The sequence below is a fragment of the Mirounga angustirostris genome, unplaced genomic scaffold (assembly GCF_029215605.1).
Source record: "Mirounga angustirostris isolate CCGP_5_RB_7025 unplaced genomic scaffold, mMirAng1.0.hap1 SCAF_8, whole genome shotgun sequence".
Lineage (NCBI taxonomy): Eukaryota > Metazoa > Chordata > Mammalia > Carnivora > Phocidae > Mirounga > Mirounga angustirostris.
The window spans coordinates 65,033,252-65,050,044 of record NW_026991716.1 but is presented as its reverse complement, the minus strand read 5'-3'; the positions used below and the strand labels follow the sequence as shown (position 1 = coordinate 65,050,044).

Below are 16,793 nucleotides of genomic sequence, written 5' to 3'. Positions count from 1 at the left end.
AGCCCAAATGTCCATTGATTGATGAATGGACAAAGAAGATGTGGTGTATATATATGATGGAATATAGCTCTGCCATCAAAAAGAATGCAATCTTGCCATTTGCAATGACGTGGATGGAGCTGGAGTGTATTATGCTAAGTGAAATAAGTCCGTCAGAGAAAAACAAATACCATGTGTGGAATTTAAGAAAGTATTCAGATGAACACATGGGAAGGGGGGTAAGGGAGAAAGGGAAATAAACCATAATAAGAGACTCTTAAAGAACAAACTGAGGGCTGATGGAGGGAGGTGGGTGAAGGGTATTAGGGAGGACACTTGTGATGAGCACTGGGTCTTGTATGTAAGTGAGAATCACTGAATTCTACTCCAGAAACCAATATTGCACTGTATGTTAACTAAGTAAAATTTAAATAAATAAAAGTAGAATCACAATATCAGTTAAACTTAAAAAAAAAAAAAACCCAAACAAAAACTTCTGCTCTGAAAAAGATAATGTCAAGAAAATTAAAGACAATCCACAGACTGGGAGAAAATATTTGCAGAAGATGTATCTGATAAAGGACTGTATCCAAAATATGCAAGGAACTCTTAAAAGTCAGTAAGGGGGCACACCTGGGTGGCTCAGTGGGTTAGGCATCTGCCTTCGGCTCAGGTCGTGATCCTGGAAGCCCCAGGATCGTGTCGGGCTCCCTGCTCAGCGGGGTCCACTTCTCCCTCTGCCCCTCACCCGCACATGCTCTCTCTCGCTCTCGCTTTCTCTCAAATAAATAAAATCTTAAAAAAAAAAGTCAATAATAAGAAAAACTTGATTAAAAAATGGGTAAAAAGAGAGAGGAGGGTTGTAGGATAGGCAAAACGGGTGAAGGGGAGTAGGAGATACAGGCTTCCTATTATGGAATGGATAAGTCACAGAGACAAGACACCCCATAGGGGTGCCTGGGTGAAGCAGGTTAAGCATCTGACTCTTGGTTTCAGCTCAGGTCCTGATCTGAGTCTTGAGATCCAGTGGAGTCGGCTTGGCTCTGTCCCTCTCCCTCTGCCCCTTCCCCCACTCATGTGCACATGCCCTCTTTCTCTCTCTCAAATAAATAAATAAATAAATCTTAAAAGGCACAACATAGGGAATATAGTCAAAGTATCATAATAGCATTGTATGGTAACTGATAGTAGCTACACTTGTGGTGAGCATGATGTATAGACTTGTGGAATCACAATGTTGCACAGCTGAAACTAATTTACTACTATGTGTCAAATATTCCTCAATTTTTTAAAAAAGGGGCCAAACACCTTAACAGACACCTCACCAAAGATATAAAGATGGCAAATAAGCATATGAAAAGATGCTCCACATCATAGGTCATCAGGGATATGCAAATTAAAACAATGAGATACTTCACACCTAGCTAAACTCTCGAACACTGACAACACCAAAATGTACAAAATAAATATTTTGCATGGTTAGGAAAAAAGTTTGTTTTTTCCAGTTTCCTTGCTAGTGAGGATGTGGAAAAATAAGAATTCTCACTCACTGCTGGTGAGAATACAAAATGGTACAGTTTCGTGATTTCTTGCAAAACTACACATATTGTAGTATGTATGGTAATACAGCAACTGCACTCCTTGGTATTTAAGGAGTTAAAAACTTACCTCCACACTGAAATCTGCACACAAATGTTTATAGCAGCTTTATCATAACTGCCAAAACTTGGAAGCAACCAAGATGCCCTTCAGTAGGTGAATGGATAATTATGTGCATCCAGACAATGGAATATTATTTCCCTAAGAAGGAATTAGCTATCAAGCCATGAAAGACATGGAGGAAACTTATGCATAATATGAACTGAAAGAAACAAATATGAAAAAGCTACATACTATATGATTTCAACTATATGACATTCTGGAAAAGGCAAAACTATGGGGACAGCAAAAAGATGTAGTTGCCAAGAATGTGTTGGGGAGGCAAGTTTGACGGATGAATAGGTGGAGCGCAGAATTTTATGGCACTGAAAATACTCCATATGGTATTATGATGATGGATACAAGTCATTACACATTTGTCCAAACCCACAGACTCTAAAACAACAGAAGTGAATCATATTGTAAATATGAACTTTGGGTGATTATGATGTGTCAATGTAGGTTTATTTAAGTAATCTCTACACTGAACATGGGGCTAAAACTCACAACCCCAAAATGAAGAGTCCCACACTCTTCCACCTGAGCCAGCCAGGTGCCCCTATGTCAATACAGGCTTACCAACTGTAATAAATATACCACTCTGTTGGGAGATGTTGATAGATGTGGACGCTATGCATGTGTGGAAGCAGAAGTAGTATGCATTTCCACTATACATGGAAAATCTTTGTATCTTCCTCTCAACTTTGCTGTGAACCTAAAACTGCCCTTAAAAAAGACTTTAAAAAAATAAATATTTTGCATGATTAGGAAAAGTCTGTTTTTTTCCAGTTTCCTTGAGCTATAACTGGCATATACCACTGTAAATTCAAGGTGTGCAGCACAGTGACTTGATTTACATGTATTGTGAAACGATTACCACAGTAAGTTCAGTTAACATCCATCACCTCATATAGATACAGAATCAAAAGTTCCTTTCCTTGTGATGACAGCTGATCACATAAAAACCTCATGAGAACTTTTTCCTGTGATGATTTACTCTCAACAACTATTAAAAAATACCACACAGGAATGTTAACTATGGTCATCATTTTGTACATTAAATCCCCACTACAAGAAGTTTGTACCTTCTGACCACCTTCTCCAAGTCCTCTACCCCTCATCTCATTCCTTGCCTCAGATAATCACAAATCTGATCTGTTTTTCCTAGATTCCACACATAAGTGAGATCGTACACTATTAGTCTTTCTGTCTGACTTATCTCACTTAGCATAATGCTCTCAAGGTCATATATGTTGTCACAAATTGCAGATTTCCTTATTTTTTATGGCTGAATAATATTCTATTGAATATATGTACATCACAACTTCTTTATCCATTCATTTGTCAATGGATACTTAGGTTTTTTCCATGTCTTGGCTATTATAAATAATGCTACTATGAACATGAGGGTACAACTCTTTGACATAGTGTTTTTCTTTTTTAAGTTTTTACATACAATGTAGTATTAGTTTCATGTGTATAATATAGTGATTCCACACTTCCATAGAACACCCCGTGCTCATCACAAGTACATTCCTTTTTTTTTTTTTTTTTAAGATTTTATTTATTTGACAGAGAGAGACACAGTGAGAGAGGGAACACAAGCAGGGGGAGTGGGAGAGGGAGAAGCAGGCTTCCTGCCTAGCAGGGATCCGGATGTGGGGCTTGATCCCAGGACCCCAGGATCATGACCTAAGCCGAAGGCAGACGCTTAACGACTGAGCCACCCAGGTGCCCCAATCACAAGTACATTCCTTAATCCCCACCACCTATTTAACCTTTACCCACCTCCCCCGACACTGTTTCCTTCAGATATATTCCTGTAAGTGGAATGATGAGTGATAGTTGAGCACCTTTTCATGTACCTATTCGCCATCTGTATGTCTTCTTTGGAAAAATGTCTATTCAAGTACGTTGTCCATTTTCTTTCTTTCTTTTTTTAATGGTGCCTGAACTCACAACCCTGAGATCAAGACCTGAGCTGAGATCAAGAGTTGGATGATTAACCAACTGAGCCATCCAGATGCCCCTCCTTTGTCCTTTGTCCATTTTTAATTGGATTATTTGGAGGTTTTTGGTAATGAGTTATAGAAGTTCTTTGTATATTTTGGATATTAATCCCTTATAATATATGATTTGCAAATATATAATAAAGTCTTTAAAATATTTTTTTAATGTAAAGGAAACATAATATATATACTACAAATAGATTTCCAAATTCTGTTAACCCAACATGTATACCTGACTGGCACTGCTGCTGTCATAAAAACTAAAGAACAGCAATTAATAAAACAAAGAAGTTATAATACAAAGGACAAATAAGACCAAAGGATGTCTTACATCACAAAAAGTACAAGTCACTGGGGAAAAAACAATGAAGACTACAGTACATTAAAAAATTCTGTTCATAAAATTATTCCATTCATTAAAAAAAGTAATAATTTCATAAGATATATGCTCAATTCATATAACTCAACCAATCCAATTTACTAGCCAGAGTATATAATGAACCCCAACATTCCAAAAGAAAAGCAAAATAGGCAGAAAATATGAATGAGCAATTAAGAACAGAAACACACACATAAAAAGCCCCAAAGCACAAAAATAAACTTAAGAGGGTATTTTGTTTACTTATGTGCACCAAGCTCAAAGAATAGGGATTAACTCGAGGTTGGCACTCAATATTTTTTTTTTTTAAAGATTCTATTTATTTATTTAACAGAGAGACAGTGAGAGAGGGAACACAAGCAGGGGGGAGCTGGAGAGGGAGAAGCAGGCTCCCTGCTGAGCAGGGAGCCTGACACAGGGCTTGATCCCAGGACGTTGGCATCATGACCTGAGCCGAAGGCAGACTCTTAACGACTTAGCCACCCAGGCGCCCCTGGCACTCAATATTTTTTGAATGTTGAATGAACGATGAATAGTTTTTTTTTTTAATGCAATAAAGATACTTAATCTCGCTATAAACCACAGTATTATAAATTAAAACCACTATCTGATAATCCCATCAGACTAGCAAAAAGTAAAACATCAAACATTATGAAGTGGGTGATGATGTGTATAAACTGGAAAACTTATTTTTTAAAATAATATTCTTTTTTTAAAGATTTTATTTATTTATTAGAGAGAGTACACACGAGCAGGGGCAGAGAGAGGGGGAGAAGCAGAACCCTCTGCTGAGCAGGGAGCCCAGACATGGGGCTCAATCCCAGGACTCTGGGATCATGACCTGAGCCAAAGGCAGATGCTTAACCAACTGAGCCACTCAGGCACCCCTAAACTGGAAAACTTAAAAAGTGTTAGTTAAAACACTTTGGAGATCAATTTGACAATATCTACATGAAGCTGAAATTGCACATGACCTAGTAATTCCATTGCTAACGGCTACATTAGATCAGGTGTCAGCAAAGTATGGCCTCCTGCCTGTTTTTATGAGGCCCATGAGCTAAGAATGGCTTTAACATTTTTAAATGGTTGGGGGAAAAATCATGTTTCATAACACATGAAAATTATACAAAATTCGAATTTCAGTGTCCGTCAAGTTTTACTGGCACAGAGCCATACTCATTTGCTTATATCTCATCTATGACTGCCTTCTTGCTAAAATAACAGCACTGAATAATTGCAACAGGGAGTGTGCTTAGACTGCAAAGTGTAAAATATTTACTATCTGGCCTTTTACAGAAAAAGTTTGCTGACCTCTGCCCTAGAGAAACACACACATGTGCACAAGGAAAAGTATTTTTAAAAAATTTCATAGTAGCAATATGAAACATATGACGGTATTCATAGTAGCAATGTATGTAACAGTAAAAAGGTGGATACAACCTAAATTTCCACAGAGGAATGTATAAACTGTACTATACTCATACTACGAAATCCTAAATGGCAATGAAAATCAAAGTACTAGAACTAGTCTCATTATATTAATCTCTCAAACAATGCTGTAAGAACGAAAAATTCCTGGGGTGCCTGGGTGGCTCAGTCGTTAAGCGTCTGCCTTCGGCTCGGGTCATGAGCCCAGGGTCCTGAGATCGAGCCCCACATAGGGCTCCCTGCTTCGCGGGGAGCCTGCTTCTCTCTCTCTCCCACTCCCCTGCTTGTGTTCCCTCTCTCACTGTGTGTCTCTCTGTCAAATAAATAAATAAAATCTAAAAAAAAAAAGAACGAAAAATTTCTGGTTGCAGAAAAATACAGAGTGTGATTCATAAAATGTTCTAAGATATGCAAAATAATTTACACACACACAGTTTAGAGATACATAAAGAGTAAAGTACATGGGGTGCCTGGGTGGCTCAGTCAGTTAAGTGTCTGATTCCTGATTTTGGCTCAAGTCATGATCTCAGGGTCGTGAGATCAAGCCCCACATCAGGCTCCACACTCAGCCTGGAATGTGCTTGAGATTCTCTTTCCCTCTCCCTCAGCCTCTCCCCCCACTCACGCATGCACTCTCTCTACAATAAATAAACAAATCTTAAAAAAAGAAAGAAAGAAAGAAAGAAAAGAGTAAAGTACAAAGAACTGCATGAGAAAACTACCAAATCAAGGACAGTATTACTCCTACAGGTAGAGGATGCAAAAAAGATAGGGATCACCCCAGCTTCAACTGTACTGGTAATGTTTTCTTTAGGCTAGTAAGTAGAACATGAGTTTTTGCTATACTATTCCTAGGAAGTATTTCCTAATAATTTTTAAACTATCCCTGTAAGGTTTTACAATAATGAAAAATAGGAGGGGAGCCTGGGTGTCTTAGTCGGTTAAGGGTCTGCCTTCAGCTCAGGTCATGATCCTGGAGTCCTGGGACGGAGTCCTGCATTAGTAGGGTTCTGCTTTCTCTGCCCCTCCCCCAGCTCATGGCACATGCACTCGCTCGCACGCGCTCTCTCTCAAATAAAATCTTTAAGAAAAATAATGAAAAATGGGATAAATTTTTTAAAACAATCACTGTGACAGAACTTCTGCAACTTAGAAATACAAAAGTAATAATAATAAAAGACATAATAAAATAATAAAAAGACATAAAGAGGAATTAAATGCAAATGTCAGAAAAATCTCAATTAAAGCAATCTCAGGTGGCTCTATAGCAGTATAGCCCCCGTCTTTCCCAAGAACCTGTCAGGATTCTCCAAGGCTGTCTCTTGGAGCTCTGACCCACCATGTTACAAGTCTGAGTACCTGCTGAAGAGACCATGTGAAGAGGCCTTTACACTACATGGAGAGACAAGGGCCTACCTTTCCATACCCACCAGAGTCAGACATTTGAATGAAGCCATCCTGGAACCTCCAGATCAGCCAAACTACCACTGAATAATTCCCACAGATGCTATATGAAGCAGAAAAATCACCCAGCTGAGGTGATTTTCTCTATAAAACCTTTGTACTTTGGCACAGAAGATAGACCAACAGATTATCCAATACTATCTCAAGATGAAGTCAGAAGATATTATATTCTTGGGAGCGATATGCAATTAAACTTCTCTGGGAGCCACCAAAACCACATATTCTTTGCCTCAGGATCCAGCTACTGTTCAGTGTTCCCTCGGTTTATCTACCTACTTCTTCATTCCATTCAGTGGGTGTCTATGGACCTTTTGGCAGGATGCCAGCATACATTTAGTATTGTCCAAGGTCATTATCAGGCAGCTGTTTGGTGCTGTTGGTGTTTCTGGAAGCTCCTTGATCTTCTATAGAACAGAAATATCAAGTGGTGGTATCTTATCCAAAGTAATGCAGTTGGTTCTATCTTTACACAGAAAACACAATTCTAAAAATTCAGTTATCTCAAGCCTGATGTACACAAAATTCCAAAACCAGGAAACGCACAACTCAGAAATGATCGTCAGATTGTTTCTTCTGCTCCAAAGAAAGGCGAGATCATCAGAGTAAGAGAAGGTGGCAGTATCCAGGGAGGTGGACCAATGACACTTTTAATTCTGAACATGAAATGCAGAATTCCACAAGGAAACAAGTTTCACAGTAAGCTTAAATTAGAAGGTAAATTTTAGAAACGGATAAAGTTTATAAACGGTGAAGACAAAGGAGACTCAGGAGTTGGTACTCAAACTGTGAAGGAAATGCTGATATTCTCAGACGTAACTGCTATTATGACAAAACTAAATCATTCTTTGATAAATGTCCTATGATGATAACAGAGAATGGAGACCAACCTAGGGTGAAGAAAGGATTAAATGCCAAAACATGTGGAATCCCACTTCATCCAAACAATGGCCATAGGAGTTATTGAGGCAGAGAAGATACTATTTCCATGGAGGCAGAGTCAAGGTAGTATCTTCACCATGTTTTCAAGATTTAGTGGCAGATTCATACATAGGAAGTTGTGGGGTAGGAAGTTTGCAGATTTTTGAGTGAGGAAGGACAACAAGGTTACTTCATAGTCTACAAAAAGTCTCAAGGAATTTCTAGCTCTTTATGTCCTGAAAAATGGCTTCAATCTTTGTAAAAAATGAAAAAGTGAATTTACTATTTACTGGACACAAATACTGTTTTCTCCCTGCTCTATTTCAAAGATTATAATGTAGTTAATGTTGGGGGGGGGGGGAGGAACCCAACCATATTAAAAACCAAGCATGACATGTATTTGAAATAGCAAAAAAACAAAAAACAAAAACACCCTCCAAAGGCAAGATCAGAATATGGTTTATTGTATTACTAATCAAGCCTGTAACTTAAGATGGCTTCAAGGCAATTGTTAACTTGGACTTAGGCAAAGTGTCTAAATGTCCCCATTTGCCTAGGATTGTCCCAATTTTAGCACTGAACGTCTATCCTCAGGAGACAAGAGGTCCTAATTTTTGGTGCTGGATGCAGAAAATTCTGTAAAGTACAAAACCTAAGATAAACCAAAAAGTAGAGGCTGAAGCAACACCATTCTTAGTGTCAAATGAATACTGCATAGTTTACCTACCTTCCGTACTTGCTGCCTTTGTTTTTTAAGCTGATGTTGGTGACCGTAATTTGCAGTTCACAATAACAGATCACCATCCATGCTGCATTATTCTAAGCAATATATACAACTTAGGTGGTTGTAATTGTGACCATTAATAGTGTGTCTTTGACTTTGTATATTAACTGTTGTGTTTTGTATTGAGATAGTTTAATTTTTAATATTATAGTGTGACCATGTTTCCTAAGAGTTTAGGTAATGAAAAAGAGAAAGATTACAACTCCCCTAACCCAGACAGCACTGAATGAAAGAAAAAAGGAAAGAAGAGTTTCTAACATTCTTCCTCTTTTCTTCTTACTTACGCTTACCTGGATTCCGAAATTCTTCAATCAGTCCCTTATCAAAGAAGTGTCAAACCAATGGCTGCTTATGTTGCTATTTTTATCTGTGAAACAAATTACAAATTGTGTGGCCAACATTGTTCTTTCTGTAGCTTACCAAATTGCCCAGATATCAGAAACTTTTAGATCTTCTAAGAACCGTCATTTTCAAGTTTAGGAAATACTACGACTTTGCTGAAAGAATTAAAAAAAAAAAAAAATACCAGGGACTCCTGGGTGGCTCAGTCGGTTGAGCGCCTGCCTTCTTAGGCACAGGTCATGATTCCAGGATCCTGGGATGGAGGCCCGCATCGGGCTCCTTGCTCAGCAGGGAGCCTGCTTCCCCCTCTGCCACTCCCCCTGCTTGTGCTCTCCTCTCTCTCTGACAAATAAATAAAATAAAATCTTAAAAGAAAAAAAATACCAGGTAAATGGGAGAGGAAAGGTGGCTGTGTAGATTAAAGAGGACTACAAATTATTTGCGTTCCCACTGAATGGTGGTCTACTTCCCCTCCCTTGAATTTGGGTTGATTCTGTGACCTTTCTGCCAACAGATATGGCAAAAGTGACTGGGTAATTTCTGAAGCTGGGCCTTAAGAGATCTGTGACTTCTGCTTTTGCCATCTTAAAGTGCTGCTTCATCAATAACTGGTAATTCCCCCTAATTCCCTATTATTTTTCCTTCTCCTGTCCAGCCCCTCTCTCAAAAGGAAAGTAGGTAAAAGGAAGAATGGGTGAAGAAAAGGGTTAAAGAAGGGAGGGAAAGAGGAAAGAAGGAAGGAAATGCTGAAGGAAGTTAAGGCTACATGTCAGATCCCAAGCTCTATTTCTGATTTTCCCACCGACTTCTTCTAGGTCACATAACCCCTCTACAACTCTTGATTTCCTCAAATACGCAACATAGTTTAGTAATGGCAACAGAAACAATCAATTTATGGAAGTGTAGATATGTGGACTATATAATTTTATTCCCTCTTGCCTCTCTGACTACACCAGTCAACCATACTATCAAGAATAATCAAATAGCCGACTTAATCGTAGAGCACACAACTCTTGATCTCCGGACTGTGAGTTCAAGCCTCACATTGGGTGTAGAGATTACTTAAAAGATAATAAAATGTAAAAAAATCTAAAAAAACCCACAACAATCAGCTAATACCTAGAAAAAGAAGGTCATTAAGTGAAAGAAAACCAATAAAATGAATTCAAATGAAAGTGAAGCCAATATGAAAGAGAAGGAAAGCAAGAAAAGGAAGTTCTTTTTCTCCTCTCTGCCTACTAAGAAAATCAATATATTACCAACTAACACACAGTGCTTGGGATTATATGCCTGGAATTGTTCTAAGAATTAAACATATATTAATACATTTAATGTTCATGGCAACTTTATGCGGTAATTACAATTACTATCCTTGGTTCACAGATAATGAAAACACAAAGAGGTTAAGAAATCTATCCAAGATCACACAACTAGTAAGTGGTAGAGCTAAATGTTGAATACCGGCATTCTGGCTTCTGAGTTCATGCTCTCATTGCATTTCTAATGAAAATGCCATTCTAAGTGATGTTCTACTCTACTGTTCCATATGAGTACATGAAATCAATTCAACTGGGACGAAACCAGGAAATAAACATACTTAAGTAAGGAGTAATTAAGGAATGATAGTGTGATGCAGTTTCTAAAAGTAGTGCTATCAAAAGAAGGAGCAGGGATAAATGGAGAACTTTGTGGTGTGTTCCACTTAGCAGGTGGAAACTTAAAGACCTTGTTCATATTCATGGAATGCCAATCATTAGAAGAAATTGTGCTTTAGTTCAAGAGATCCTATGAAGTATTTACAATCCCCAGTAAAACTAACAAACTGGGTTATTATAGTTATATGTATAATAAAAGTATGGCTAAGGGGAAATAGAAAACACTTTTCATTTGGATACTTGATAGATTTTGCTGGTATAGAGTGCCATAGTTCAGCATCAGGCTTTTCAAGCTAATGGACAAAGTCCAAAAGGGAGCTGGACCCAAAATGAAAAAGAAAACAAAGTAGTTACATACGTATACACATGTATGTGTACATATACACATACATACAAAAGGGAAGACCAAAAAAAAAAAAATGGAAGAAAATACTAGTGAGGCAATTAGTTGGTAGGAAAAAAAAAAAGGCAAGGGAAAGAAAGTTAGATATAAGTGCAGTATAAAAAAGAAGGAACAAATGAGAGAGGAAGTAGATTTGTTAGAGGTTCCACAGAGGAGAAAAAAGGGGGGGAATTATGAAAAAAAAAAGTTACAAGAACAAGCCAGTTACTATCACCTTTGCCCTAACTGATCTTGCTGATAATTTTTGCTCTTCTCTAAAGCATCCTTTTCCATGTGGTAGCCAATGACCTTTTGGGGGAACAAATCTGATAACGCTACCTCCAGTTTCATCTCATACCATTCTCTTAACCAGCATCACACTGTCCTCTTTTTAGTTCCTTAAACATGTCATACTCTCTCTATTTTATTCCCTCTGCCTGGAAAACTCTGCCTTTCCACCTTTCCTTCTCCTACTCACCTTTCAAGGTGTCCTAATTAGATCAAATTCTTGTTATTATAAATAATTCCTTTTTTTGTGCCCGAGAGTTGTAATTTTACATTTACAAGTGTGATTATTTGATCACTGACTCTCATCACCCATGGAGAAACCATTTCTTTTCCCCCTTCATCACTGTGCCTCTCACACTACCTACAACACTGCAGTTGCTCAATAAATACCTGTTGAACGAATGAAGGAAAAGAAAAGAAAAACCTGCCAAGATATTATCACATGTAGAAAAGGGGTAAAAGACAACCTTACATGTACAGAAGAGAAAGAAACAGAGAAAAGAAAGTTCAATGTAAGTTGTGGCGTAATTAAATTCATATAATTTCAGTGAGATACTACACTAAAAAAATTAAGTACAATAGTAGCCAGTAGGTCTGCTTTTCCCTAATGAAATCAGAAAAGGAAATAGAATTAACATTTTACTTAGTTATAATAAAACACAATTTAGAACATGGATGACAAACAGGCATCTCAAACTTAATTTGACCAAAGCAGAGCTATAAACTTCTCATTCCTCTACCAGTCTACTCCATTTCAGTAAATGGAATTACCCCCCAACACCTCCAACCAAAACTCTAGGAGCCATCTATGATTACTCTCATACTCTGATCCTCAAAATACAATCCATCAAGAAGTCCTGTAAGCTCTACATCCAAACATACCTTCAGTCTATCCACTCTTCCCCAATCTCCACTGCTACCAATCTAATCCAAGCCCCTCTGATGGTTTTACTGAAGTACAGTTAACATATAATATTATATTAGTTTCAGGTGTACAACACACTGATTTAACAATTCTGTACACCACTCAATGTTCACTACTATAAGTGTAGTCACCATCTGTTACCATATAACATTATTACAGTATTACAGACTATATTGACTACTGACTATGCTGTACTTTTCACCTCCAAGATTATTTTATGACGGAAGTTTTTACCTCCTGGTACTTTTTATCTATCTATTCTAACCCCTCTATTTTAGAGTACTCCAATATTCTAATTCATGTCCCTGCTTTTACTATTCCTCTTCTCTAATTCACTGTACACAGAACAAAGTGATTTTTAAAAAGATAAATCATATGACACCCCTTGGCCCCAAACTCTTCAATGACTTCCCACTTCTTAGAATAAAATAAAAATTCATCACCTTGCGTGATAGGTCTGCTGCCTCTCTTTCTTATCACTCTCTCCTTTGCTTGCTACATTTCAGCCATAATGACCTCCTTTTTGTTTCACAAATGGAACCATGTATCATCTCGAACTTTACAAGCAGCATCCTCTCTGCCATACTCCGAAGTATCTCATAGTTAAGGTTTTACCTTAACTAAGGTATCACCTCCTCAGGAGGGCCTTTCCTGATTTTAGTACCATGTAAAATGGCTTTTCCACTCCTTTATTGCTCTGTGTATTTCTTCCAGTCTTTATCATACAGCTATCATCTTGTTTATTTCATTAACAACAAATTGTTTCCAGTGCAAGAAATATGATGGTGAAAAGACAAAGTCATTGTTTTCATGGAGTTTATATTTTAGTAGGACTGAAAAACAAATTTATCAAATGATAAATGCTATTATGAAAAATAAAACAGTATAAGGGAATACCATGTGTTTGTACAGTGCCTAGCACAGAATAGGTGGCTATAAATACCTGATGAGTAAATGAAAACCTACTTCAGTTTTTCAATAAGTCTACGAGAGAGTAAGGGAAGTATACTCTATTGATGTTTAAAAATTAAATCCTAAGCCCTATGGGGAAATATTTTGAAAACTTATAAATATGGTAGTATAAAACGTATGGCAACTTACAGTGAGTATTTTATTTTATTATTAAAAGTGTAAAGAAAAGAATTAAACACAAAAAATACTAGCATCAATTTATTTAGAAAGATTCCATATAATATATAAAAATCAGATATGAGAAACTGAAATCCTTACTTTCCCTTATGCTCATATTCTAACAAGTTACCATTTGTTTCTTTATGAGAATGCTAAAGGAGACATGGTGAAACTCAAATTTACTGTAACTGTACATTCCTAGACCCTTAGGTTAGTTTCAACTAAAAACAACAGTTTGAAATTCACAATCAGCCCTGTATTTGTTGGCTTTATTTATGCTCTTTCCATCCTCCCTATGTTCATCTAGTCAGAATTTAAACTAAATCAGAAGCCTTAGAAGTCCAAAACTTACTGCAGTACAAAAATACAATCATCTGCATACTGAATGTACTAAGTAAGCATCAGCAAGCCATCTTTGGAGGTTCCAATATCAAAATAAAAAATAACAGCACAGCACCACCTGTAACACAAGCTGCACCACTCTCAGTCTCTGATAGGTTATCTATTCTGGCCAAACAAGAATGGAAGTAGAACGGGGGTAATATGAAATGAACCCAGAAAAACTTAGAAACTTTCCACATCTTCTTACTAGGAATCTCATATAAATCTCTCATCACCTTTAAGATTTTTTTTTTCTTTTTTTTTGCTTTGCTATACTCAAGGAAGAATTAAGAAAATTGAGCTTTATTTCCCTATCCACCTCTGTTAGGCCCAATTCGTTCATTAGAGTAATACTGAGGCCCTACTGTGGTCCAGGCACTGCCCCAGGTGCTGTTAATAAAACCGTAAGCAAGGCAATACCTATCCCTCTACACCCTCTTATGGAATACCTGTACCACAGTTAAGATACACTTTCTTAATCCAGAAATGTTTCTAATTAATTATTTTTTAAAAGTATTGCTTATACCGTATATGAAAATCATCTTTGTGAAATTATCCAGAGTGGCTAATCCTTTTTAACAATCACTGCACAGTACACTCATTTTTCTAAACATATTTATAAACTCGATTTATATTTAATTCGGTGTAAACACTGAACCCATAGTCAAATTAAGCAATGTCAACAGTCAAGTTCCTGGTCCACAACCACAACGAATTTACCCGTATTTGGGGGGTCCTTATTTATATGGGCAAAGAACCAACACTGTTACCCATTACCACCATTCCCTACAGTAACATACAGCTTTTCTTACGACTTACTTAGTCCACCTACAGCAAATGTTTAACTTTCCCCTCACAAGTGAATAAAAATGGAACCACCCAAACTTTGTCTATTAGCTTTGGTGACCGTCCCCAAATTGACATTGTGAATCTCCTTCTCTACTTTCAGAGAAATTATTTTATAAAATATCTTTAGCAAAACACATTTCGTAAGACCATCTGACATGGCCAGACCTAATCTGAAAACTGGTGGCAAAAGGAAGCCTGAAGCCCTGCGAAACAGAAAGAGCAGAGGGCGCATATAAAACATACCCAAGTAAAACTACTTCTCCCCTCCCCAGACTGCCCCCCAGTTTCACCCGACCTTAGCAACCTGAAACTTTCCACGAACACCAGACAAAATCTGAATGCAATCTGCTCTCATCCTTAGGCCACCACCACAATACTTTTAAATGTCAAAGACTTAACCCGTGCACTCTCAAAGGACACCCACCAACGCCAGCTCGCATCTGGGTCCACCCGCGCCCTCTCGGCTAGGTCCGCCCAGGCCAGGCCCCCCGCACCGGCGGACTCGAACCCAGCGCGCTCGCAACACATTCCCTCCCCGCCATCGCCCCAGCAGCCCTCGCCCCCCGGTGCCTCTGCCCCCCCACCCCCCCAAACCCACCCAATGCGAATAACTGAATATCCGGAGACCGGGGGGGCACACTTTCCTGATTTCTCCCCAGCCCACCCCCTGCAAGGGCAGAAAGAGATGTACCTTCCAGAAAAGTAATCTCCCCGGCGCTGCCGCCGCTCTTGCCGGCCGCCATCTTCCTCCTCCCACGCCGCCTCCTTCTTAATCCATGGCCCACACCACCGCCGCGCTCGCCGGGATGAGGGGCCGCGCCGCAGGGGGGTAGCCGCCGCAGGGTTGCGGGCCTAGAACTCGGCCGTCAGGGGGGCGGCGCTCCCACGTCCAGATGGGCCTACACAAAAGCAGGCCCGGCGCTCCGGGCCTATCCGCGGGCTGGCGGGTGGCGAGGCCCGCGGCCTGGGCTTCTCCTCAGGCCCCTCCGGGGGAACGCGAGCGGCGACGGCGGCGACGGCGCTTCCCGGGCCCGGTTCCTCTCGGCCCACGACTCCCCATCCACCGCCTGCCCAGGCCGCCTGAGACGCTCTCCCCGCCGCGGGCCCCAGGAAGGAAGGCTGAAGGCGAGCACACAAACACACCTCCCTTCGTCCCGGGCCGTAAAATGGCCGCAGCCGCCGCGCCGGGGCGGCGAGGGCTTCGCGACCGTCAGGCGCCCCCAGGCCCTTCGCTCCCTCTGCAGCCACCGCCGCCGCCGCTACGGCCGTCCGCCCACCCCGCCCAGGCGTGTATGCATCAGCGGAGGCCTCTGCGACTGTCCATGTGGACAGGGGTGGGTCTCCTCTGCCACCGCCTCGCGTCCGTCGCCACAGCAGCTCCAGCCGCCGCCGCCGCCGCCGCCGCCGCTCCTCCCCCACGGGCGCTGGAGCTCCCGCCCGGCTCCCGCCCCCACCCCGCCGCCGCCGCCGCCGCCGCCGCCCCCGGCGCCGCTCCCCTCAGGAGCCCGGGCTCCGCTCGCGGGCGCAGCTGCCCGCAGCGCCGCACCGGACACCGGCTTGGGGCTCCCGCCGCCGTGGCTCTCGGTGGGCTGGCCCGGCGCCGCGCGGACTCGGCCTGGACACGTTTCGCCCAAAATCTCGACCGCCGAGGGCCCCCTGGCAGACTTGGAGTGTGAGCGCTTCTAAGCCAGGCCGGTGATGAGTTTGGTTTCTGCGGCACCACAATTGCCTAAAAAATGTCAAAAGTTCCTTTCTTTGACCAGGCCTTAGAGCTTAAACCATAGCCAACCGATGAGGGAAGCTACAGTGAAGTAGTGTCATCACATGTTTAGAAAATGATTTGTGGTCCTCCTTCATTTTTTAAAAAGTTTTCAAAATAATTTATCAAGGAAGATTCTGCAGTACATTTTGGATGACAATGTTAAAAAAAAAAAAAGCTGTCATATGTGCCTAAGACTTTAAAAACCATTCCCTGCCTTACAAATCAGGCCTTATAATGAATGGCAGGTTATTATATCACGTTTGCTTTTCCCTTTACTTTGGCTTTTTTAAATTATAAAAAAATATGACATTCTTTAATGAAAAGCCGGAATACAGAAAAGGGAAGAAGTTATGCATAGTTCCACCACCAAAACTCAATTCCTTTAAGTGTGTAGTCCTCTAAGCGAACATTGTTCTTAA

At 40.2% G+C, this 16,793-nt stretch overlaps 1 protein-coding gene and 1 pseudogene across 10 annotated transcripts in view; one reads left to right on the top strand and one right to left on the bottom strand.

Annotated features, from left to right (window-relative positions):
• Positions 1–15,979, bottom strand: part of SENP6 (SUMO specific peptidase 6) — a 116,741-nt gene extending 100,762 nt beyond the window's left edge. For 9 of the 10 annotated variants that reach the window (XM_045867106.3, XM_045867109.3, XM_045867114.3 and 6 more), the window contains exon 1: positions 15,304–15,979. In XM_045867106.3, coding sequence (XP_045723062.1) covers positions 15,304–15,355 — 52 coding nt within the window. In that variant the 5' untranslated portion in view covers positions 15,356–15,979. The remainder of the gene's footprint in view (positions 1–15,303) is intronic. The other variant, XM_045867112.3, reaches the window with a different exon arrangement.
• Positions 7,005–8,100, top strand: LOC123837108 (protein LSM14 homolog A-like; annotated as a pseudogene).
• Positions 15,980–16,793: the final 814 nt, after the last annotated feature.